The following is a 26,038-nucleotide window of genomic DNA, read 5'->3' as shown; positions in this document are numbered from 1 at the left end:
GAAGGAGGCTGAAAAGTTACAAAGGAACATTTGAATGTTTACATGGAAAAACTGCTATGGTAGTGAGAAAAACTCAGTGAATCTTGCTGGTTAGTTCAAATTTGTAAAAAGTACTGCCTGCTGTGCAGGAGAGCAAACTTTAATTTAGATTAATACATTATTTACATATATGTCCAGTTTGGCCACAGATGGGTGAGTATGTTTAAATAAAAGAATTAGATAAGCTTAGTTTGGGCATATATAAAGAAGAATGGCACAAAGAGTATCCAGAGTTCAACTTAGTGTAATTGTAAGAACAAAACCACACATAAATCTGATTTAGGAAAGGCCATATTTCTTAAAATAGCAATATGATTGAGCAGAGATAAAGAGAAGTTATATGTAAATTAATCTGGATTATAGCCCTGTGAGGCAGACTGATTTCAAAGTTCTTCAGAAAGCAAATAATTCCTAACTCAGTTGTTTTGGTTATTTCCAGATGGTAATTGCTTGTAGATTTTACAGATTGCTGCTGAAGTTAAGTGTTTTAATATGCTGGAGACTTGTCACGGGGCTGCTTGTTCCCAGTTCAAGGGTTTATTTTTGCCAGCATAACCAAAAGCAGGAGGAAATTGTTGGAAGTCTGACACAGATTTCTGTAATGTCTATTTGATGAGATTGAAATCTGAGAGGCTCAGCTTGGTGGTGCACTGGATTTCACTTTTTACTGCATTTTCTAAGGGCATTAAAAATTGACACGCAGAATATTCCTCAAGTCTTGTAGTACTCAGGTGGCTTCCTGTACCTAACCCCCACTCTGATTTTTTGGTTCATCCTTACAGCATTAGAAGTTGGCTTAAATGTTTATAGAGGTTTTCCACTGGAGCTCCTGAGTCATTTCAGTGAAGTCATGGCTGATGGAAAAACACCACTGCTCCTCACAGGGGCATGTGGAGACATAAAACTCACTGTGTGTTTGAGGAAATAGATCAAGGTCTCTCAGATCTCTCCCTAAAACATATCCTCTTCTTTAATGTTTTTGCTATGGTTTGTGCTTGATCTATAGATGCATGAAAAGGTCTAAAAATTGGTTGGTGCTCCCAGCAGTAGTGCCAGACTGTAGATGCTTTCACTTCCCTTTTCCATGGAAAATTTCTTAGATAGTCATCACAGCACTGCAGTTTGCACAGGGCAGAGAGCTGGGATCAGCACTGGGGAAGTCTGGGTGTGTGAGTGAAATTCTGAGTAAATTTAGAAGCAAGTTGTGTGCTATGGAAACGCTTCTGGGGCAGGTTCTTCAGGGATGGATTGTCCAAGAATGCTTGGTGTAGTCACTGTGCAGCCATCTGCAACTGCACTGGCACACTTAGGCACCAAAATACATATATATATAAGAAATTCTGTTTTTAAAATGTCCACAGTTAAAGTTAGAGGTTTCTTTTTTTTCCCTTATCACCTTGTCAAGGGGGCACAGGGTGCCTGTCACAGCTGGGTCTCACTGGTCAGTGTTTCCACCCTGCACAAAGCAAACAAACTTTTCCTACCTCTTGGAAATGCTGCAGGAGAGAAAGTTGTAAGGAATCATTGTAAGATTATCTCTGTGGGTAGAGCAATCCTCATTTCTCATGAAAAAGAGAATTATCCCAAAAGCATTTGAGGTCTCATTGCTTGTGGGAAGGAAATTTGTAAAGAGTAAGACTTAAGTTTTCCTGTGCAGGAAAAGTAAAATAATGGCATGAATTTAGATGTGATCTAATGATGAGTGCTATTAGAAAAACAGGTATGTGTTTAATTAGTATGGAAAAATTAGAAAATGGGAGGTATAGGCACATGTCAGATGTATCAGATGAGGGTGTTTTGGTACCTTCTGGAGCTGTAATTGCCTAATTTCCTAACATGACTGGGTGCTGCTCTGTGTCAGTCCTATGAAATACATCTGTTGTTTGCTTTTTTCATACCTTTGACCAGGAGGTTGTCCTGCCTGGTTGGCAGAGATGCCCTGGAATCCAAATTACAAAGTCTATACATTGTTGCTTATTACAGAAATGGAAGATGTTATTCTTTCACAACAACTGAAGGGTTAACACACTGCACATACCCAAACTGGCAGTGAGACCAGCCAGTAGTTAAACTTCACAAATTACAGTGTCACTGGTAATTCAGAACAAAACACAGGGAAGTACAATGCACATTCATTGGTTTACTGCACTGAACAGGCAGTATTTCAAGTCTGCACGTTCTGAATCTCTTTGGATTGTGCATGCTAGCTTTAGAAAAGGCAGAGAGAAAGAAAAGGTAAAAAATTGTCTCTAATGTGTTTACCAGAGCAGATTAGAAGTAAACTAATGGCACTTTGTGTGTGCAGAACTATATTCAGAATAAATATCAGTTAAGGCAATAATATCCTTCTTCAGTAACATTTTTAAAAATACTAGAGCAATAGTTGGTGTTAAAATCATTTTTGGTTGGGTTTATTTTGAAACAACCATTAATAATTCCTTTTGTTTAATTTCCTTTGTAGGTATAGTTTTAGTGGCCATAAATCCTTATGAACAGCTGCCTATCTATGGGGAAGATATCATCAATGCCTACAGTGGCCAAAATATGGGGGACATGGATCCACATATCTTTGCAGTGGCTGAAGAAGCATACAAGCAGATGGCCAGGTTTGTAGACCACAATATTGAAGTCACTGTTTTTCTGAATGGAATAAAACAAGATTTCTGGGTGATGCTCTTCTCTTTAATTTATAGCTTGTGAAATATTTTGCAATATTTGTCTTTGATCCAGTATTTTAGTAACATTTTACAAGAGGAGAAGTTGCCTAAGTTAGTGAACAGTAAAGCTTTATAAATGCTGTAGAGATCATGGCCACTGACACTTAGCAGGAATTACCACAGATCTTGTCAGTATTTAGGTCTAAAATTAGCCCTGTGCTTTATGTGATTATATTTTTTACATTTGATTAGCAAAATAAGGAAATACTTTTTAATCGTTGATGGATTATTAAAGAGAAAAGGGCCAGGTTCTCAGCTATTTGGTGTTTGTATGTGACACTGGCAAGAGAAGAGAAATCACTGGTATTATGAGTGCTATTATAGGCTCCTGGCCATGTCAGTAATGTCCCAGCTACATAATCTGCCTGTGGCTGCTGTTGCCTGGAATTAAGAGGGAGCAGAGGGACGATTGCAAAGAGCCCCTGAAAACAGAGTCTCTAAGGACACTGCAACAGCTGTGCAGGAAATCCTCCTTTTGTGAGATGTTGCATCAAAAGGAACTTGTCACCCAAGGGCAGTGGCTATCAGAAACTTCTTCCCCTTAGCCCCAAGAGCTTGCAGTAGGGGAGCTTTTGAAATATTTCATTTCTAGGATAAAGATCTTTCTGGCTACTGTGTTTTCTTTGGTTAACCTGATGCTCCCTGGTATCTCACTGGTTAGCTTCAAGCTATTGGTATAGTTTTCCTTGTTGGCAATGCAGTTCATGATCACATTAATCAAGTAGAACACTGAAAGATCTCTGGATTATTTGTGATGACCTTAATACTGCAAGTGAGGGAGGCAAGGGGAGAATGGGTTGAAAATTGTCAAATCTTCATACTTGAAATCAGCTATCTGTTCATTTAAGAATCTTTGACACTTATAATGGTTAAAATGTTTTTCACCTGCACATCTGAATACAGTGATCAACAATACCCAGGTAATAGATAATTTCAAAATAAAACAGTTCAGTGCAACATTTCATGACTTAGGGTAATTGCAAAAGAGCCAGAGTTTCAAAAATACCCTTGTCTTGGTTTAACTTCAGTCAGCAACTCAGTACCATACAGCCACTTGCTTACTCCCTCCCTCCTGCACTGGGATGGGGAAGAGAAACTCATTGGTTGAGATAAGAACAGGTTAATAATTGAAATAAAATAAAATTCTATAAAATAATAACAACAACAGTACTAGCAATGAAAAGGAAAGAGAGAAAGAGGAGTAAAACCCAAGAAAAAGAAGTGATGCACATTAAAATTGCTCACCAGCTGCTGAGTGATGCCCAGCCATTCCCCAAGCAGCCATCAGCTGCCCACAGCAACTCCCCCCAGGTTATATACTGGGCATGACGTTCCTGGGGGTGGAAAATCCCCTGGCCAGCTGGGGTCAGCTGTCCTGGCTGTGCTCCCTCTGCTCCCTCTGCACCTGCTCACTGCCACAGCAGGACAATCTGACAAGTCCCTGGCTGCAGGTGAGCCCTGCTCAGCTCCAGCCAAGGTGTCACTGAGGTGTCAGTGTTATTCTCATAACTCCAAAATGCAGCACTGCACCAGCTGCTAGTGAGAAAATTGCCTCTATTTGCTGAAACCAGGACAGCTCTACACCCACACTGTTGAATGGCAGAGATATTTGCCTTACTTCCTTTCTGCTCAGAAAATAGACTCATAATCTGGTGTGGAAACACAAAGGCAAAACTGTGTGTTATGATAGTCACTTCTTCATGTCTCTTTCATCTCAAGTCACTCTAAAATAAAAATTTATTTATTTTATGTCTGAGGCTTGGTACAGTGGTCTAAAATTATAGTCAGTGATGGCAGCCATCCAAATTCACAGATTTTTTGTTCTTGATATTAACCAGTGGAAGGAAGAGGTTTGAGAGAGATCTTTCTCTGCTGGCTGACTCCAAACCCTGCCTGAAGTGGGTTTACCTCTTTCTGGGGCTGGAATGGCAAATGGCTGCATGCCCTGTGTTCTCTGTGGATGTCTGGCTGCAGTCTCTGCTGTCAGGCAGACTTCAGGGCTGAGATTTTGGCTCCAGTTTCCTCTGTGGCTTTTCCTTTTTGAGTTAATTACCTGCTCTTCAGCTCTCCCTGCACCCTCTGGCAATTCTGCTGTCCTGAATAACAACAGACAAGATGTGGTAGGAGTTCCTTTTTCAAACAAATGATGAGAAATTGTATAACTATGGAGATTAAATAAGCCTTCTGAATTATTTAATTAATTACTTTATGTGTTTCTCTTATAAACAATTTGTTATTCTTTTATGACTGACAGTATTTTCATAGTTGCAAAATGAAATCTGGGCATGCAATGCAACTGAAAAAAAAATTCTTTACACTGAAGTAACAGTTTTATTGTTTTGGCTTTTCAATGTTTATTTCCTTTTCTATTTATCTGGGGTTTTTTTGGCTTGTTGTTTTAAAGAACTTTTTCTGTCATTTCAACATTACCATTACTAGTTTTGGTCACTGAATTTAGTTTTCTCTTGCTGCTTACAATTACTAAATTCCACCCTTTAACTTCACTGATGTTTTTTGTTCTCTGAACAAATCATCTTTTACTTTTGAATTATTAATTTAGAGCAAAATAATTCCAGTTTTACATTTCTGCAGCTGACTGTTTAAAAATGAAAATCAGATTGTCTGTGACTGCTGTATTAACATTTTAATAAGTGCATTGCATGTTCATGGAGTAGCTAGTCATATGGCATTAATCTGCATTTATGTCTGTAATTGGTGAGATTTATTTTTCTCTTGTTTCTGATCTTTCCTAACTCTATGCTTAAATGATCACTGGAATAATTAGTCATGATGCTCCTATCCTTAAGGCTTCAGTGAACTCTTCTAAATATTTGCACTTTAGGTCTTCTTATTTATTTATAATTTAGTGATTTAGAGTTTGTTCTTTCCAGCTTCATTGCTTCATCTGATGCAGCTGAGAAACTCCTTCCATGTGCATGGTTAACTAAATGATCTCTGGAGCCTTCTTCAGCCAGGGAAAATGTCCCATGGCAGAAATCTGGAAAGCCAGTGATTAAATATTTGCATTATGTTTTCATAAAAAATCCAGTGCAAAAATGCTGCCCCACTGGAGTGACAGGGATGGAGGTCACATCTGCATTGTGCCCAAGAAATGATACACAGCAGTTGTTTGGGGTTAGGTGTAAAGCAGCACATACAGATGCCCTTGGCTGTGACATTTCCTGCCCAGTGGGGTACATGCTGCTGGAGGTGGTGGGTCTGTTTGAGTCTCTTTATTTCCTCTTCTACTGCAGTTCTGTCACCAGTTTCCAGTGGAGGGTTAGTGGGAAGGAGCATGGCTCATCTTTACCCATAGCCAACAGTAAAATAAGTGGTTATTGTTTGCTTGATAGCTTCTGGTCTTTTTTTAGTGCAGGAAAACATACACAGCTCTTAAGATCAACCTAATTTTGGATTATTCTTTCTTTCCTTTGCCCCTTTCCCTTCTCTTCCTCCCTTGTCATCTGTGTCTTTGTTCCTTTTTCCTTTTCTCTCTCCATGTCCTACTGCTCCTCTGCACAGACTGACTTTGTCTCAGACACCTTTCCTCTGCTGTGCCTAAAATAAGCAATGATCTAGTTTTACAGCTGCACTTAAACTGTGTTAGGCTTAGGGTTCTGAGTGCTTCATCCTTACAGTGACTGTATGGGTTTGGGTTGTGAGAGCCTCCAGAGCTCAGATGTGAGGGTTTGGAGCAGATCTGCCCTGTGCAAGGAGTGTCCCAGTGGGAGGGAGCAGGATCATTCAGCTGGGGATGTGTCCATGTGGCTTTTGTGCAGGGTTGGTTCTGTGCTTTTGGAGAGAGCTGCACTTGCAGGGCTCTGCTCAGGGATGGCAGTGTGTTATCCATGGATAGCTCATTCATAGGAGTGAATATATACAGGTTTGGGACTGTTTAAGGCAGACATAGAAGGAATTAAATGATTAGTGAAGAATATATTTTTATTCCTGAAATATAAACCTCAATGTCAGCATATGGGTGTTTACATGTGTTAGCCCTTTGAGCTGCAGTGCATGCCCTTTGTATGTCAGTGTTTCCAAATTGTTAAAAAACCCAAATTCAGTCTTCAGTTATTCCTGTGGTAACTATGAGAATTGAAGCAAAGCTTCAGTTGCCAAACATTTTAGTTTTCATTTTCAATTACGACCTCAGTAAAAATCATAACTGTCAGCAGGTGCAGCTCATTTTCTCTGTAATATTCAATAGAATATTCAATACATTTTTGACTCTGTGATTTGCAGTAATATGTTGATGATTATACTCTTGAAACTGTTAAGAATTGCATTGAAGTATGTGACATGATTATCAATTTCCTAACACTATTAGGGAAAAATCACTCCTTCACAGGATTCTTTCCCCTACCTAGTGATGGTATATTGCACTAATTAAGATAATGTATTTTTTTATCAGCACTTTGTTGGTCTGATTTTTTCCATTCTACTTGTGGTTGATGTCAGATACAGCAGATTCAATTTAATAAATTAACTTTGAGATTTCCTTCTGATTAATTAGTAAAGTAGTCTAGCATCACTTAAGTTGAAAGTAACCCCTGCAAACAAAATTACATACTGCTGAGATCCATATGAACCTTAATGAATACCAATGTGGAAAACAACAGTGTTTAAAGCATCAATTTCCAAAGTTTTGCTTTTTCTATTTGGACAAAGTATAGTGATTTATTTTATGGTACTGTCTAGCTTTTTCATTCAATTACATTTAATAAGCAGGCTGCCTCTCTGTTTTGTCAGCTTTTCTGTGTGTGTCTGATGGCTTTCACCTACAGGAAGATATTTTTCTATCACTTTTTGTTCAAAAGGAAGCTTGGTGAGTGTTGAGTAGGTGTTTTGAAAGCATTTTTACTGACAGTCTCCAGTTATCCCAGGCATCCCAAGATGATGTCCTCTTATAAAAATGCACATTTGATCAACTGCTGCTCTGCCTCTGAGTGTCTAATAAATGGATACTGCATTTTTCCCAGGCAGAAGCAATGACAGGGATGATGAACAGCCTGTCACAGATCCAGTGATGGAATGAGAGCTGCTCTGGTGGGTGCTGGACAAACATACAGTGGCCTTCCTCCACTTATGGCCTTGACATGGGACTTCTTGAGTTAAATATCTGCCTTGAAGGGAGATGGTGTTTCTGGGCCCATGCAAAGGGAAAAATCTTCCTTTCTGATGAGCTGATTTTGGAGTAGTCTCTTATACTTGGAGCCTGACATTTTATGACAGGTACAAGATGACAGATGGAGGAATCAATTTAATATAACATAAGGGACCTACTTGTCCAAGCAGTGATTGTTTTTAAGGCAGCAAAAGAGTTAAGTGTAGTTGTAGCTGGAAGCTGGAGTTCATGTGAGGTGTCCTGCTGGTATCTAAGCAGGGGGAGCTTTCCTAAACTGTTGCAGGAGTGACCTCTGACTAATCCCTAGATAAATCAGTTGCATAGTGCTGGCTCATCTTTGTGTTCCTCTGGAGTGCAATCTGTCATGGGTTTGTAGCATGTGCTGACCTCAGTTTTCTTCATTTCTGTGTGTTGAGAGATGTTACTGACAATTCATCATCTTTTCACCTTTTGACATTTTTACAGTCAAGAGCTGTGTTTCCTGGATGTAATTATAATGGCAAGTGGTGCATTTTGTTAATTAAAACAGAAGAGTACATCTTCTCATTTTGAGAGAGTTGCCGAATGCATTTACCAGGCTGGTGTTGAAGAGAAACAAAAATTCTTAAGAACTTGAGCTGTTTTGGAGTGGTTGAGTTTGCAGCTGGAGCAGACTGGTGAGGATTCAGGTTGTGAATAATAATATTGTTTCATCTTTGCTTTGCACATTTGATGAGCAGATGCCAAAGTTCTTTACTCTGGGAGATAGAAGGATCAGCATCATTACTTGCATTTTCTGAGTTGAAGCAGACATGGGGATTGGGAGGGCAGCTTTGGTGAATTCACCAAGGTGGCAAAAGCAGGGTGTTGAGAAGTCCTGGTCCTGTGTTTGGTGACTTGATGACACAGGCTCTATTTCTCACAAAATATGTGAGAATAGAGTACATAACTGCTAGTGCAGTTCAGTTCAATGCTGCACTGTACAAAAATGAACAAGTGAGCTGCATTTTTCATGCCCTCCTTTCCTGCAGCATTAAGGGGTCTCTGTGCCAGGTAACATCTATTACAGAATAACATTTGCTTTCACTGAAGGTTTCATGTCTCCCAGGCACTGTACAAGCCTTACCAAAGCCTGTCTCCTCTAATACTGGAGTCTCAATTCCTGCTTGTGTAGAAGACAAGGACAGAGATGCTGTGGCCAGGCTTGGGTCAGCCCAGAGTTGATCACAGGCACTGCCAGCCCTGTGCTCAGAGCATCCTCTCTTCTCCAGCAGCTAAAGATGTCACTGAGAAATGCTGTTAGGCTTAAAAAAACCAAGTTAAACTGGATATATATATTTGGAGATGAGATTAAAGAACATGGTTTATTGGACTGATGTTTCATGCTTATTAAAAGTGAATGCTTTAACAAAGAATTAATTTACTGCTTAGTCAGGAGCAATTGTTATGACTCAAGGCTGCAGCTGAAGAATTCTCTGAATTGTTTATGTGTGGCATCTGTGAAGACTGGGAGGTGTCAGGCCAGAGCATGTTAGGTAGTCAGACTAAACCAATGGATACAGCATGTGAAGGTGGAACAGACAGAAATGTGGCTGCTGTTCTGTGCTTGCTTCTGGGGCAAAACACTTGTAACTCCTTTTTTCTTTTGTGTTCTTCTATTTGCCCATCACATTGCTACAGAATGGTTCAGAACACTTCAGTCTCTGATAATAATCCTTAGTGCTTTCATAGCACTTTGCACATTCTGAGTATTTTACAGACATTACCTTGTTAATCCTCACACCAGCCCTCTGAGGGTGTCAGGCTGCACCTTTTGGGATGTGCCAGTACAAGTGAATTTGGAGGCTTTGGCACTGGGAACACTGTGGTGATGTGGCTGTGCCTGCTCTTCAAACAGCACTGCAAGAAGGAAGCTTGGAAAATAAAGGGTAAAGGTAGTAAGGTGAAGGGAGAGCACTCCTCAGGTCTGCCTGGTTGCAGGGAAGGTGAACTCCCAGGGAGAGCAGAAAATGACAAGGTGTGCTTGGGCAGCATGGGCTTGGAAGCAGTTGGAAAGTAAGAGGACAAAGCAGGGGAACTTTCCTTTTTTTAAGGAGGCCACTAGCCAAATCCAGAAACAGAGTATAACAGAATTTATTTAAGGCTGTGAAGAACTTGGTGATTAAAATAATTCGTTGGGAAGGTTGATGAAGGGCAAGCTGTTGCCTCCTGCCCTCAATGTGAGGGGTGCTGGGAAGGCAGCCCAGAGCTGGCTGCTGCTGCTTTCCATCAGTCCAAGAGCATTAGAAAACTGCTGAATGAATTCTTGTTTGTTTATTTATTTATTTATTGAACAGTTGAATTGCTCCTGTTTGAAAAGCAAGTCCTGGGTTTGTAGAGTTGCCAGGTTTTATAATGGCTTCTAGCAGATGCTGCATGCCCTGGGCTGAGTTTCAAAGGCCTTTGCACTGAGGAGGTGCAGCTGAGCATGCACAGCCTTGTTTGCTGCCACACAGCACTGCCCTTAGGCAGAGGTGAAGCTAAATATATTGCATTGACTAGTGTTAAACCTCCCAGCACTGGTGAGTTTTACAGCTGCCTTTTATTTTAAGATAAGTGGAAAAGTAGTTTTGGTCTTCTAGAAGAACCAAGTAACTGTAACAGTGAGAGCATCACAGAAAAGTGGAGCACAGCTGTCCAAAAAATGAACCTGGGACCTGGTGTGGTAGGGGACTGGGAGGGCAGGTCTTGTGGAGAGCACAGGCTGGTGAGTCTGCAAGAAAAAGCTAAATCCTTGTATCACTCCCAAACCACATTTTGTGCTGAAAAGAGAAGAGTGTCCTGGGAAAAAAATGTGGCTATGTTTTGGTTTCAAGTTTAGGAAACACTATTTATTTCAGCTTTTATTGAAGTCAGATATATTTAGTGAGCCTTTAGATGAGTTGTGCAAAACCTTATTCATCTTATATACCATGGTTTTGTCTTTCTGGTGCTTTATTCTTCTCTGCTGCCTTGGGAGATGCCAGTCCCCTGGAGACAGGGCTCCCTCCAGCCTGCTGGGCTGCCCACCTGTGGAAAGGTCCTTTCTGAATTTCTTAAGGAATTAATCAAGCTATTTCCTGTGAAGTTCACAAAACATTCAATACTGCAGAGAACTCTTGGCTGTATATTGATACCTGATGAAATCTGCTGGGTTTCACAAGAAAGGAGTTGGAAATTTTTTTCTGTGCATAAATATTCCAAGACTGAACAAGGTGTTTGGAATATTAGATGTATTTTTCTATTCTTTGATTCTGTGAGTCTTATAACAGCAGCACTTCTAAGTTATTTGGGAACCTCAATAGAGCAGCTGCAGTGATATTTAGCACTTTCACGCTGATTTAAGTGCATTGTGTAAACTTCATTTATTTTGGCTTTGTTACCAGCGCCTCATGGTTAGGGAAATGGTCATTATTAAACAGGCTTTTTTAGTTGTGTTGTCAAAGATCTGTGAATGTTCTGACTGTAGATACTGCAGATTATTTTGGTCATATGCTGTCACAAATATGCAATGGGGATATTGAGGTATTGATTGCAAAAATAGGATGTTGGCTTTGGTCAGAGTTTTTGGAGACACTAAATCATGTCAGCTGCATATATGTATGTGTTTGGAAATCTGCTTTAAGGTGTAAAACATGAAATACAGCTTAAACTAAGTTTTTGTTGGTCCTTAGTTAATCGTGTCTCTCAGAGAAGGTGCAGCTGATGAAAGAACAGCAAGATTTCAAACTTGCCAGCATTTCAGAATGACTCCTATCTGACCTTTCAGCACTTTTTAAAGTTATTTTCTTGAGTTGGATTTCCTGCTGCCATAATTCAGCTGTAGGATGGCAAAGCATGAAGTTCCTTTTCTGTCTGTGATGGGTGTGACGCACATTGATGTTAGTGGTACTTATGTGTGTGCTGAGAACAGGATCTCCCAAATGTTCCCTGAGTCACAGGTTCCTTCCCTGGCAGTTTCTGTCAGGCACTTTGATCATTGAAAATTCACTGTTTTGAAAATGTAAAGTGATTTCAGGCTTACAGGTCTATCTTGCCACCACAGAACTGTAACAGAAGAGCAGTAGTGAGGTAAAGAACATCAAACTGTCACTGCTAGATTAAATAAAAGCTATTTGTTTGAAGCAGTAGGGGATTTTAGTTTTTGAAGATCACAGGATCAGGTCTTTAACAGCAGTTTGTGCTGTTTTGAGTTAAATAAAAATGAAATGGTCATATACCATGGAGTTGATGCCCTTACCCATTACCTGTTATTCCAAAAGAAAAGAGTAAAGCAGTAGCAACTCCACAAGGGGAAGAAAAAAGAAAAATGGGAGGGAAGAAAATACAGGAGATTTAATTAATTAATGTTTTAACTCTCAGGCAGTGAATGGGGAAGATGTCCTGGAAGTGGTGGCCTTCAAACCACCCTGACAAGAAGCTTCTTTAAAAACATCAGTGCCCTGGCACTGTCCTCAAGGGTAGCAAACACAGACAATTTAGGATCAAAGGCAAAGGAAGTGATACTCCTCTTATAAAACTGCCCTGTTATTTGCTTTCTTCATTATATATTAAGGATGTTGCACTCTGATCTTTTCTGCCAATCTCATCTGTGTTATAACATGGAGGGAATTCAATTTTGAAGCAGCCCATCACAGGCAAGCATTTCAAAGTCCATATCAATGTTTTCAAATCAGCTGTTAATGATACAGTTTTTCCAGTGAGAGATGCTGGTAGCTTGGGTATGAAGGGATTGATAGGAGTGTTGAAGTTGATATCAATAATTTCTGTATTCCTTTTGTTGTCAGTAATTCTGTATTCCTTTTGTTTGTTTTCCCAAGCTGATGTTTGTGTGGGAGGTGTGTTATATACATTTATTTAGCATTATTTACTGTGGAGTCATGAGTCTGAAAGCCAAGATCAAGTGATACATCCGATGCATCAGTCACAGGAAGCAAGAAAAGCACAAAAAAAGTGTTATGCTTTGATGATTCAGTTGAATAGCTTTGGGCTTCTTTAATCCTCTCTGAAATGCTTATTGATAGAGAGGTTTTTAACTTTTAGTGTTCCTGCTTCAGAGAGATTTTCAGTTGGTGCAGAGGAAGAAGGTAAACAAAGATATCTGTAAGGATTTTTTTGGTCTGTATGTCTTGATTATCCTGGTCTGTTTGGACAGTTTGCTGTGGAAATGATGACTTTGATGCAGTAAGCTGTTTTGGCTTTTGTGGGAAGCAGCTTAAGTGGGTGCATTGATCTTGAATGAAAATGGTTTGAAAATTAACAACTCTGCCTTTAATATTAGCAACTTCGATGTTTCAATTCTTGCACAAGTTTTTCTTTTTTTGCCTCAATTTTTCCATTTGACAACTGAAATTGTTAAAAGCTGCCCTGGATAATGACAGCTGTCAGTGATTGGTCAGTGTTTTTGCAGCACTCTACAATTTGGAGGTGCCCAGTGAGTCTTGCTCTTGCTTCCAATATCTCTGACAGCTATGACCTCATGAGAGTAGCAGTTCCTCCACACTGAAAGCATCCACTGCACATTTTTTATGCAATAAAAAATTTAAAGTAGCCAATGCTATTAGAAACATTGCATTAAGATATATACACATCCTCAACAAAGGGTTTTATCACCTCTTGAGAGCAAGTTGATGTTTCTAAAACCATTTGCTGGTTTCTTGTGCATTGTAATTTCATTCATAATCTGCAAAACTCTTTTCTGTATGTAAAGAATCTCAAGACAGTTTGCAGCACTCTGTCTTCCTCAGTGCTGAACCTTCTTTGAGCAGCAACTATCTTCAGTGTTAAATTTTGCAGCATTTATTCAAAGCATAAGAAGGCCCTGTTGCTATGTAGGCTGTAATCTCAAACTTCCAAGAACCAGGTAAAACTACATATTTTCAGTTTTGGCACTCTGACAGTGAATTTCCTCATAAACATATTGCCTGTCAACAAAATCTTGTAGATAAAGTAAAATTGTCTTTAAAAATTGCCAACCTATACAGAAATCTGGTTCAGCATTATTTTTTGTGATAGAGAACACTTTAAATTACCAGCTAGGTATTCCATAGTGTGTCCTCATTCTTGTATTTATCAAGAAATAGCTGTTACCCTCTCATGATTCCCAAAGTATAGGCCTGAGAGAATTTATACAGAAGATTTCTGAACCAAATCCTCTGCTGCTGCAAGCAATTTCAATGTATCATTTCACATTTCAGCTTGTGAGGTGTCTGGGCCTGACATGTTAAGATGACACTTTTAATGTAGTTTTGTCATTCCTTTATTGTTCTGCTGTTCAGGAACAGCAAAAGCTGAATGTAATCCTGAACATAACGTGGTGTTTCCATGAGAGGTAAATTGCTCCCAGACAAACTGTTTCAGTCTTACCTTTTCAAGATAATTTGGCTAATACTGCATCACAGTGATGTTGTTCTGTGCTAGCATCTGATTGCTGTCTGCCTCTGGGGGCAAGAGGACTCCTCCACCTTTCATCTCCCAGATTGCTTTTCCTCATTTCTGTTTGCAAAAACATAATTAAAATGTTCCCTCCATTCAGAAGTAATCTTAATTTTAAAATCATCTCCTTACATGTTTTATGCAGAGAAAAAACTGCAAGAAGATGAAATGTTGGATAAAATGTGGCATCTGGCTGCAAACTGTTGTCACACATAATGCTTGTTGCCCTTGTTTCATTGGCTGAAAGTTTTAATTATAGTTTTTGTTTTCTGACTGATGACATTTTAAGTATTCCAAATGTCAGGTCAAAGGTCAGGGGCTAATGATTTCACTAAAAATAACTCTAAAGGTGTGGTATATATCTGGGTGGTGCCACTTTGGTTTTCTGGGGATTTTTTTCCCTTTGTTTTGGTCTTTTAAATTTTGTTTTGTTTTTAACACAGCCTGATTATGAAAATTTAATTTGACATAAAAAGAGGCTATTTTCTAGACCACTGCTTATGGCAAATAATAAAAAATAATTCTCACTACATTTCATACATCATCCAAGGGGCTTTGATGCTAGTTTACTTGTTATTTTACTTTTAAATGTGGTGTTTTGTTTCTTTGAAGTTTTTATGTCACTAAGGATCTTTCTGCTGAGCTGGCACAGCTGCCTGGCAGGACCACTCCACCCTCCTCCAGGGCTGAATATCTCACTGCCTGTGGCAGGGTGTCCCTAAGCCAGCTGTTCCTGGGGCTGTGGCACTAGGAGCTCATCCCCTGCCCTGTTTGGGTTTGTGTTACACTGTCCTTTCTCCTCTAAATGCCATCTCAAGTGTTTTGTTGTGCTTTCCTCTCTCTCTGCCAAGAAGCACAAAGAATAATGTGCTAGAGGATGGTCAGTGCAGTGTGTTAAAGCACAACAATGGATTAATGTACTGCTGGAGACAAGAGCAGCCCTGAGCATGGATGGGGCACTGCTGCAGACACTGAGCAGCCCTTTGTGTGTGTGTGGCTGCTGCAGACACAGTCACTGCAGAAGGGACAGCAGCAATGTTTGCAGCTCCCACAGAGCAAACCCTCTCTTCTCTGGGCCAATGTGTGCACTGGTGTGTGTGCTTGCACAGGAATATAATAATGCATCCCTTGTGCCTGGGCTCCTGAGTGTGTGCTAAGGAGAAGAGTAGTCTTCGTGTCTTATGACATGGGGGAAAGAAACTCTGGCTAATTAGCAACAGTATTCTTAAGGAGAAATTACTTCAAATTCATTTTTTCATTACTGCCTTTGTAAAAGTGCAACTCCTGAGAAGAGACTAAGGGCTGCAAAACCAATGTGTATTTTCCATGCTCCCACTCGTGTCCTTCAGAATGTGACAGCCAGAATGAGACACCTTTATTTCCATGTCCCTTCTTGGCAAAAGAGATTGTTTTTTATTAACAGTTTTGTCAGAAGTCTGTTTTGTCAGAAGTCTGAAGGAGTTTGCATTCCTCTTCTGAAATCTTTTTGTACTTTGGGAACTAAAATATCTTAACCATCAGGGGATCCATTTCATAGACTTGAGCTTCCTCAGTCTTCATATATTTAATGATATTTAATACATGAAACAGCTGGTGATGTACAAATGAAAAGCTTGTTATATTGTTGCTTATCTCCTGTGTTAGGCGGTCCCTGAAATCAGACCAGAAGTTTTGTATTTTTGAATTATATGGGGTTTTCTTTTTTCTATTTGAAAGCACAGGAGAGAAAAAGAGAGAATGGTGCCAATGCTATGAGGAAATAGTTGGTTTTGACTCACTGCAGGAACTGTCTGTGGGAGAGAATTGTTTGTTACTGGCTGTCCCATTTAGGTGTGGATTTTAGGCATTTACTTGGATTTCTCCTGCGTCCTGCTGCTGCTCTGTTTGAGCAGGAGGATCCATGTAACTCCTGCAGCTTCCTGAGCCACAGTGAATTCTGCAAGGGGAATGGGAAAGAAACCAGAGTGTTTCTCCTTAATTTCCTACCTGGAGATGTTAACTGTTACTGCAAGCCATCCCAGACACACAGAGCTCCCTCAAGGTCCTGCAGAGAGGCTGGACCATCAGAGGGAGAGATGAGACTTGTGGCTGGCATCTGAGTGTGACCTGTACCCAGCCTGGGTTATCAGCTGAACTCTTCTGCTTTCCCACAACTCTCACTGAGACTGACAGCCTGGTGTGCATGAATGTGTGCTGCAGTCATTCACACCTATTGCATGTGTTACATGGAAGTTGAGAACATAAAATTAGGTTGCTTTGATCTTCTTAACACTTTGCTTTTAAATTTAAAGCAGCACTCAGCCATTCCAAGTAAATTCTTTTTACCAAGATGTATAAAATCTGCCTCAACTGGTACCTTAATTTGTAGACAAATACTGCCCTGTGTCTCCCAGGGATGAGTGACAGAACCAGAGGCTCCTTCAGCCTGTGGCTTTGAGTGGGTGCTGGAGCTGTGCTCTTGTCTGAGGGCTGGCATTGGTTCTGAAGATAAGGTAGCACCTTGAGAATTGCAGCAGAGGCTGTAGATGGTTGTTACCCAGAGCCTCTGCCCACAGATGGTTACTGGCCTAACTCAACAGCTGCTGTGGGGTTTTGTCCAGTTCACAGTGCCCTCATTTCTGATGGGACTGAAATTGGCTTTACTGGACAGAATAGGTCAGTTGAGGTGGATGATGTTTGTACTGATGACCACACAGACCAGTCCTCCCTTGGAGAGAAGAGGCAGCAGTGGTTCCATCAAAGACCACAGTGCACCATTTCTAGACCAGACTGATTGGATGAGGATGGTGTTGAACTCCAGGGTGGGAGATTCTGGGATCATCATTGGGTCACCATTCCTCTGCCAGGTGGGAAGGGGGCTGGTGATGTATGGGATACCAATGGGCTCATCAGCATGACACATAACACCAGTCTGAGACAAAATCACCAATTTTTGACTAAGGTGGACAGGCCCAACACAGAAAAGGAACACATTTAATTTATATATGTTTGATAAATAGCTTCATTATTTCATCAGCAGGGTTTTTTTTTTTTCATCCCAGAAACAGAATCTAGATCATCTGCCAGGCCTTTAGGCTACAGAAACCATAGGCAGTTTTCCATGCATGGAAAATCTGTGGTTTCTGTGCACAGCATTTCCTGATGCCATTGGCAGCCCTGCAGACTGTCACTGCTGAAGATGGAGGTGCCTGGAGTGTCACTCACAGCTCCTGTGCTGGGAGCACAGCCTGCTCTGTGCCTTGGCTCTGCTTTCTGTGTTCCAGCCCCAGCTCTGTGAAGCTTTGGGGAAAAGTTTTATTCTTCTTTTCATCTCTTTTCGTGTTTGTGTGTAAAATAGGATTAAGCTTACCCAATTCATAGGCATACTTCAAAATACCTTTTATTTTCATTTAATCTGCTTTAAAAATGTAAAAGCTTTACAAAGCACATATGGTCTTGATTTTAAAAGTTTCAGGCTGTATTAATGTTAATTTCTGTGTTATTTTGCAGTGTGTTGTTTACTTATATAGTTGGCTTTATGCACAGAGTTTTCTTCGAGTTGAAGAAAATTGTTTTAGGAGCAAATGGAAATTATTCTTTTTTACAAGAGAAATTTTACAAGATAATTTTTTTCATAACAAAGGGACTGTCTTCACTCCAGAGCTGCTATCTGTGTCCTGAACAGCCACGCTTGGATTTTTCAGATTCAGAACAATTCTGGGATAAGCTGGTGATTAGAACAGAGGGACAAAAGGTTTCTGTGGCTGACTCTGCAGTTGATTTCTCCCTCTGTAAGATGGCATTCATGATCTTTACTAATGAGCACTGATAATTTAGTGGAGCACTGTACCACAGACTCTGGATAGAAGTAGCTGCAGAAGCACGTAGTGAATAACAATAACAGATCCTTTGCCATAGCCAGGTTCTCCAAAGCAGCTCTGCTGGCTGGCTGGACTGTCCCAGCAGCACCCATCCCTCCTGGAGGAGCACCCATCCCTCCTGGAGGAGCACCCATCCCTCCTGGAGGAGCATCCTGCTGCAGGCAGTCCAGCCAGGAACTAACTGCCTTGTGTGTGCCACCTGCACTTACCTTATGCTGTCCTGCTAACATTGATGGTGAAGGGGCTGTTGCCAGTCTGGGGACACAGAAAATGAGTGTCCATGGGAGAAGAGCTGGGGATTAACAGGTGTTTGTGTTTCAGAGATGAGAGAAATCAGTCCATCATTGTCAGTGGGGAGTCTGGAGCTGGGAAGACTGTCTCTGCCAAGTATGCTATGAGGTACTTTGCCACAGTCAGTGGATCTGCCAGTGAAGCCAATGTTGAGGAGAAGGTTTTGGCCTCCAACCCCATCATGGAGGTAAGAGAGCTGCTGCACCAAACCCCACCCTCCAGCTGCACTTATTGCTGGGACAAACACAAGCATTCAATGGAGACACCAATGCATACTTCCTAAAAACATTAAAATTTTCTGTTTAATCCATTTGCAAGGAGTTGCTTTAAGCATAATTTTTGTAACATTTATGAAAGACTGAGAGAAGATGGGAGATAATGTTTCAATATTGTATGCATTTCACATCAAGTAGTTTTATGTGAATACTGCTTTAAGTCTATTCATCTTTGTAAGTGGTAGTTCCCAGACTGCTGGCCAAATGCAGTTGGAGAAGGCTGGTTTTGTGTGTATCCAAAGAGGATAAAGTTGTTGGTCTTACCCACCAAATATGTACATCACACATTGGGGTCCAGTAGATTGTACTCTGAAAGGAAGTAAACAAATTTTAGGAAACAAAATTAGAAAAGAGAAACTCAGAAAACAAAGTTGCATTGGATGCACAGTTTCTTTCAGAGGAAGAAAACACATTGGAAGACAGTTTTACTATAATTAGCTCAGACTCATGTTTCAGTTCTGGAAATTGTTTTAACCAATTCTTGTCAAAGCCATTGGCTTTGGAAGGCAGGTGCTGGCAATAGATTTTGAGAGGACATGTACAGTTCCTCCTGCTTTAGGGTCTCCATTCTCTGGGAAGTCAGGAGTCACTGATTCTGGTGTCACAGCCAAGCAGAAAAGGTTTCTTGGACTTACCTCAACTCATGTCTTTGCCTATATATGGAGAAGTTGTGGCTGAAGTTAAGGAACTTGGTTAGGAAATGATTCATCAGAGAGAAAGTCTTGGGGGAATTGCTGGAGAGAAGTAACTGTCCATAGGCACACACACACTCATGGCTGTGAACAGCCTAGGAAAATGCTTTAGGAGCACTCATATCTTGTAGATGTTGGCATCTCTCTGCAGTGGTGTGAAAGATCATGAGGAAATAGAGTGCATGCAGTGAAATGTGAAATGCAAAATGCTGCCATTGTTTTTTTTCTCAGGTATTTAAAAAAAATGAACTGTGTTTTATTCCTCCTTTCCTCCTGGCATGAGAAGCTCATGATACTCAAACTATAGCTGCCCCATCACAGTTGTGTGTGTCTGTCACAAGGTAATTGTGCCTGGTTTGTGGTGCTGTGTGGTGTTTGGAAATCTCTTCTGTAGGATGAAACAAGCTGTGCTGTGCAGTGACTCCTCCAAATGTGCAGCCATGGGAGGAAGCCAAGGGGCTGGAGCTGCAGCTGCCCCAGGTGTGGCTGCCCCAGAGGGCTCCTTGCCCTGCTGCAGGGTGTGCAGGCAGTGCCACATCCCATCCAGACCACACTGACACCCTGTGTGGCTGCTGGGCTGAGCCTGCCCTGCCCATGGGACCATCAGCCTGCCAGTGACAGCTCTGCTGAGGCCCTGCAGACTGGGCTGGGCTGGCTCAAATGCAAACTCTGCAGTTTCCCTGCACCACCTCTGTTGTTTGGTCCCAAAGCAAACATCCTGCTCAGGTCCTTGGGCTTCCCTCCCAGTCAGTGGCCATTAGCTCACCACTAATTATCTCAATTAATTTCCGAAAGCAAGGAAGTTTAAATTGAGGACTAAAAGAGCTTCCCATCTATACCCTTTTTCACTCGTTAAAAATCACTGGTGGTGCTTTATTTTTGTTTTCTAGGGACAACAATTTTGTGAATGTGGGTATATCTAAATATATATTTCAATTGCTTTAAAGATTATTATAATTGGATTAAAGTTATCCTTTTAACTTCCAACTCTTGAACTTTAAATTAGCTTTAGAGTGAGTGTTGTAAAACTTGATGCTGAGACAGGCTCTTATGATAGCATAATTAATGTTTTGAATTCTTCAGTTGACAAATCAGTATAAACGCAAATTAACCCACATATTTTAGGAAGGAAATTAGTACTTCATTTTAGAAACTGGAAACTCCTCATTTGCTAAGCTGACTGTAAAATCTGAGAAGCAGAAGGTAATTTTATTTTTAAATTTCTTCTTGAACAACTTAAATGTCAGTATTTTATGAGCTACCATGACATTATCTTAGCCTACAAATACTCAGTAATGTCAAGAGGTAACTGTACATTTCTAGCAACTATTTAAGTGACTACTTTTGTAGTCAGTAACTATATACAGTTTTCCTATTGCAAATGGAGAAATTGGTAAGTCTTAAAACACATCTTTATATGTCATTTCCTGCCCCTCATTCTTCATTACCCTCTGTTTGTGTTCAGGCAAGCAATCTGATAATCCTAAGGACTTTCTGGTTTTATCAGTAATACCTTTCAAAGGAATAATTGTTTTCATGAATATTGTAGTATCATATTATATTGCAACCACCACCACCAAAGTATATCACAGTAGCAATAATTTTCTTCTTTCAAAAAACCAGAAGAGTGCAGTTAAGAGTACATTCAGTTTGAATGAATTTGATGTTTCTTAGAACACAGAGTTTATTCCTAGATCCTTTTTATCAGCTGTCCATCTGATGCCTACATTGACATCTGCTGTGCTGGGAGTGAGTGCTGCTGCTGCTCTCATGGGGTTTCTGAAAGTCTAATCCCACTTTCCAGGATGTGCCAGCTGCTCTGACCCATTCACTGGCCTTCTGCTTACAGATTTGGGACACTCAGCAGTGCTGCCTGCTCTCATTTGTTTTTTCCAAGTTTATTTCAGTGCAGATCTCCAGTGGATGGCTGCATGGGCTGTGAGAGTTGGACACAGAGGGATGCACTTAGGGCTTAGTAACACACACACACAGTGCCATGTGGTGAGGGGCAGTGTGCTGCATCTCAGTTATTCCCAGTGGCATTGCTTTGGGTACAGAGATACCTTTAGGAATTTTTTAGAAGGTGAATTTCTGTGTGATGTCTGATTGAGAAGAGAAAATGCTTTTCTTTGGAGTTCAGCATGTTGTGATTTGCATGCCTTGAATTCTGCTGTATCCAGCTGGTGCCTGTTGTGGGATGAACCCTAATGCTGATGAGGTAAGGCAGAATTGAACCATGTAGGATCCACAGTCATTATTATTTGTCCTGGACATCCCAGAACATGTAATATAGAGGAAATGCACAGAATGTTGTTTGTTGTGTGTGAAACTGTACTGAATTAATCTGGGAAAGTTGAGCAAGATGCAGGGCAGCATTGAGGGCTGTGTCTGGGTCAGTAACCAAGCTGCTGTGGAAGGGGTTCAGTTTCAGGCAGATGACACAAGTCTCTGCACATTAATTTTTAGATTATGGCACACAATAAATATTTTTAAATGTTATGTTTGTAAAAATAATTTGGAAATGTGGTGATTAGAGAATAATAGTAATGATAAGATGTTAGCCAGGCAGAACAGAGTGGGCTGTGGGTTTATAATAGGTAGACTTACAAAAGTTGCAAGTACTATAGATGTGTACCTACACATAAATATATGCAGGTAAAATAATTCTTACAGCTTTACTAAGTCCTTGAAAGAAATTTGTGTGTATGAGAGCTTTCTATTAGACTCTTTATTTCCTTTTGAAAGAATTGAAAGAACAATAAAGAATTTTTAGCTGTAAAGTTAGACTAGTGAAATATTTTCTAGGAATATCAGCTCCCAGTCTTACATTAATGAAATAACTGTTATATTTTGATGTAACTTGTTGACTAGACAGAGACTGTTCTTCATTAAATTTTTGATTATTTTTAAACCAGTACATGATTGATGTTGTTAAGTGTTATGAGCCATGTAAATGATTAAATAGATGTGATAATTTCTACAAGCTGTTTAACCTTTACAATACTCCCTTTTTTTCAGTCTATTGGAAATGCCAAAACTACCAGGAATGACAACAGCAGTCGCTTTGGTAAATACATTGAAATTGGTTTTGATAAGAGGTATCGAATCATTGGTGCTAACATGAGAACTTACCTCTTGGAAAAATCCAGAGTGGTGTTTCAGGTAATACTGATGTCATCTCTTCATTTTGTCATGTCATGTTTGAATCTGCTGTCCCACACTTCCTCTCCATCTTTGCCTACTTTTTAGTCTAGAGCTCAGTAAAAATGGGCTTGTTCTTGACTGGCATAATTAATAATAATTATGGTTTGTACCATCTGGGGATGTCACATGAGATGTTGTATATTTTAAAAGTAAGAGACAGTTATAGCACATGGTTTAGCTGGAAAGAGAGTATTTTTCATTGCTTTCTGGTTTGAAGGTAAGGAATTTAGAGTGCTCAAGTTCAGAATTAGGTGTTGGTCATGAGTCATCACCTCCTGAGCTGTGTTTATCCTTCATTTTAAAATTCAAGCTTTGCCTTGGCAAGGAAGATACTTCCTTTACCAGCTTGCTCTAAATGCTGAGGCAAATAGTGTTAGTTATTTTTGGAAAATGAAAAACTTCTGAGTATGATCATTTCATTCACCTACAGAATCCTGATCTATAATTAATAGTAATCTACAGTTCTGAAAAGTGAAATCATCCCTTTTTTTTTGTAATGAAAATGTCTGCATGCTTCTTGCTGTTGAAAAGGGATTAAATGAACCAAGAAGGAAAAATATAGATGCTGATTTATCTTCCTTTTTTCCATATGGCTTCTGTGCTCTTAATGTATTGCTAGAGAAAGGATTATTCATAGTAATTCATTTCTGCTCATGGTTGTTTCTGCCACTCGTTAAGTGGTGAATAATAAAAAAATTCTTTCTTTTTAAAGGCAGAAGAGGAGAGAAATTATCACATCTTTTACCAGCTTTGTGCCTCTGCAGCTTTTCCTGAGTTTAAAACTCTACGATTAGGTATGACACTGACATTTACTGTGTTGTGTGATTGTAGGGACAAAGCAGCATCTCTGAGCTTTTGGAGCCAAAGACACAAATGAAGAATTGCATTTAAATTCTAAACTTTTAAAGCTTCAAGTACTAAAAGGTGTTGAAAATAACTAAAATGACAGACCTTGAACTTTGCAGTTTTCTAATAAAACAAAAGTAACAGATTTGTTTATTCAGCAGACTCTAATACATTGCAGTTGCAATCAATAGGATTTACTGTGTCCTGGAGGGGGAAATTCTTTTCTCCTAGTTCTTGAAAACCTTTTTTCCATTGTTCCAGCCACTAGAGAATTTTACCCTTTCTGGTATAACCATCTGAAAAGCTTATTTTGCATCCTCATACTTTTACTTGGGCTGTTAGCAACAATTACTTTGCAATCTGTTAACCTGGTGATGAAAAAGCAGATGAGGGAATTTTTTCTTTTATCAAATTAAAATGTTGATAGAAGGAAGGTTTCTCATGTAACAGGAGTTGGTACTTTGTAAAAGAAAAGCATGATGATGACCTTAGACAATCACTTCATAATTTTAAAAATTCAGTATAAATTGCAGTGCTTCCTGTATATTTTTCAAAGTTGGTTTCATAGTAGGAAAACTGCACAGCCTGTGCTGGTTTCTGAAATACCATTCTGGTTTGAGAGTGTTTCTCTGCTCTTCTGCACCACCCTGGCACATTTAGGATTCACATCTGCTAACACAGGAAAGAAAGGAACTGATGCAATTATAACTGAAGAAGCCATTTAGCAGACTTCTCTTTCAGCATTCTTGGAAGCTTAGCTGATGAGAAGAAAAGGAGTCTGTTAGTGCAGCTGGAAGCATGGCTGGTGGAACCATAGGAATTCACAGAGGAGAGCTGCTGTCCCCAGAGCAGGGTGGAGCTCTCTCTTCTCCAGCCTCAGCTTCTCAGCCTAATGGATCACAGACACTCAAAAGGCTGAGCCAGGCCATAAATTAGAAAAGAGAAGGAAATGGGCAAAAAATAATATCCTGGTACAGTGATAGCACAGTAATATCTGTGCTGTTGGAACATAATTCCAAAGTGCTGCTGCTCTCAACTCTGTGATTACTGTCAAGCTCAGGTTGGCTCAGGTAACCAGCTGAAGAGCACTTCCAAAGTGTTTATTCCACAATTGTGGAAGTTTGAACCAAAGTTAGGTAGAGAATATGCTTGAGGATCTACTGTGGAAACCAAGTGGCTTAAAGGATACTTGCACAGTTAAATCTTGAAAAAACTACTCTTTAGAATAAGTGTGTCTTATGAGCCAGAAGGCAAAAATATACAAATATGTCAGATCATGGATTCTGCCAAGAGCATCTTAATCATGACACAGCTTTACAGATGTGCTGTGAATTCCTGCATCAATGTGTGTAAAATATATATTTTTTTATTATTACAGGGAATGCAAATTACTTTCACTATACAAAGCAAGGTGGGAGCCCTGTGATTGATGGTGTTGACGATGCCAAGGAAATGGTGAACACCAGGCAGGCCTGCACTTTGCTAGGTAATTGGTAAAATCACAGTCACATCCTAAATCTGATAAACTAGCAAGTGTTCTTTATATTATTTGTGTATATTTTTTTCATACTCTGTAGTGTTTAAAACCAGGAGAGTTTGATAAACTTCGGGGCTGAGATATGTGTGTTGCATGAAGAAAGTATTTAAATTGTAGAATTATAAATCTAAGAGGAGCACACATTATGTGAACATAAATGGTGGATTCCCTTGGTGTAACATATACAGTGCTGGAGGTCACTGACAAAGCACTTTGAAACAGCAAATTAAATGATTCATTTTAATGGATTTTTTTTTAATCTGGTTGTAAAATGTTTTTTATTGAAGTGGAGCCAATTAGTACTGTCAAATGTCAAAGTCACACACAGCAGTCACAGTTTTTCTCTCCTTAATAATTTTTTTCATCAACTGCAGCTCTCTCCATTCAAAACATTTTATTCCTCCTTTCCCAGGGATTAGTGATTCCTACCAGATGGGAATTTTTCGAATCCTTGCTGGAATCCTCCACTTGGGCAACGTGGAGTTTGCATCTCGGGATTCTGACAGCTGCACTGTTCCTGTGAGTAGCACATGAGCTGAAGGGCAGGGTTTGCACTCTGCCAGGTCTGCCTTCTGCTTGTTTGCAGAAAAAGAGTAAAATGGAAATGGTTCATCTCTAATTGGCTAACGTTTCCACAGTTTTTTACAGATAGATTCAATTCTTCTCAGTTTAGAGGCTTTAGAAATACTCTCTGTATTATAACATTGGTTTACAATTATAACTGTAATTGATCTGTCCTAGAAATGTCTGGTAAGCAGGCTAGCTTTGATGTCCTGAGTGGGTGTCTAGATCTTTATATTCCTACATGAGTATCTTCCCTGCACACAGTAAATGCTTTGCCAGATGGGGTTTTTTGACATGAAGTGCCAGAATGCCCTAAATAATTGCAAAATAAATGCTTTGCAAAGTCCTCTGGGATGTCTGGATATGAGCCTAGGATATACACATACTATTTGTGTGACTCATCTGAGTGTCATGGTTTTATCAGGTTTTTTTTTTTTTTTTTTTTGCCTTGGAGAT

At 39.9% G+C, this 26,038-nt stretch overlaps 1 protein-coding gene across 1 annotated transcript in view; it reads left to right on the top strand.

The window, feature by feature from the left end:
* Nucleotides 1-26,038, top strand: part of MYO5A (myosin VA) — a 94,880-nt gene that overhangs the window by 23,852 nt on the left and 44,990 nt on the right. The window contains exons 4-9 of the mRNA XM_079318074.1: nucleotides 2,501-2,645; nucleotides 18,495-18,651; nucleotides 22,450-22,593; nucleotides 23,348-23,429; nucleotides 24,860-24,967; nucleotides 25,431-25,537. Of these exons, the coding sequence (XP_079174200.1) occupies nucleotides 2,501-2,645; nucleotides 18,495-18,651; nucleotides 22,450-22,593; nucleotides 23,348-23,429; nucleotides 24,860-24,967; nucleotides 25,431-25,537 (743 nt within the window). The remainder of the gene's footprint in view (nucleotides 1-2,500; nucleotides 2,646-18,494; nucleotides 18,652-22,449; nucleotides 22,594-23,347; nucleotides 23,430-24,859; nucleotides 24,968-25,430; nucleotides 25,538-26,038) is intronic.

The sequence above is a fragment of the Erithacus rubecula genome (genome assembly GCF_903797595.1).
Source record: "Erithacus rubecula genome assembly, chromosome: 14".
In the NCBI taxonomy this organism is placed as follows: Eukaryota; Metazoa; Chordata; class Aves; order Passeriformes; family Muscicapidae; genus Erithacus; species Erithacus rubecula.
This window is presented reverse-complemented; position numbering and strand designations above follow the sequence as displayed.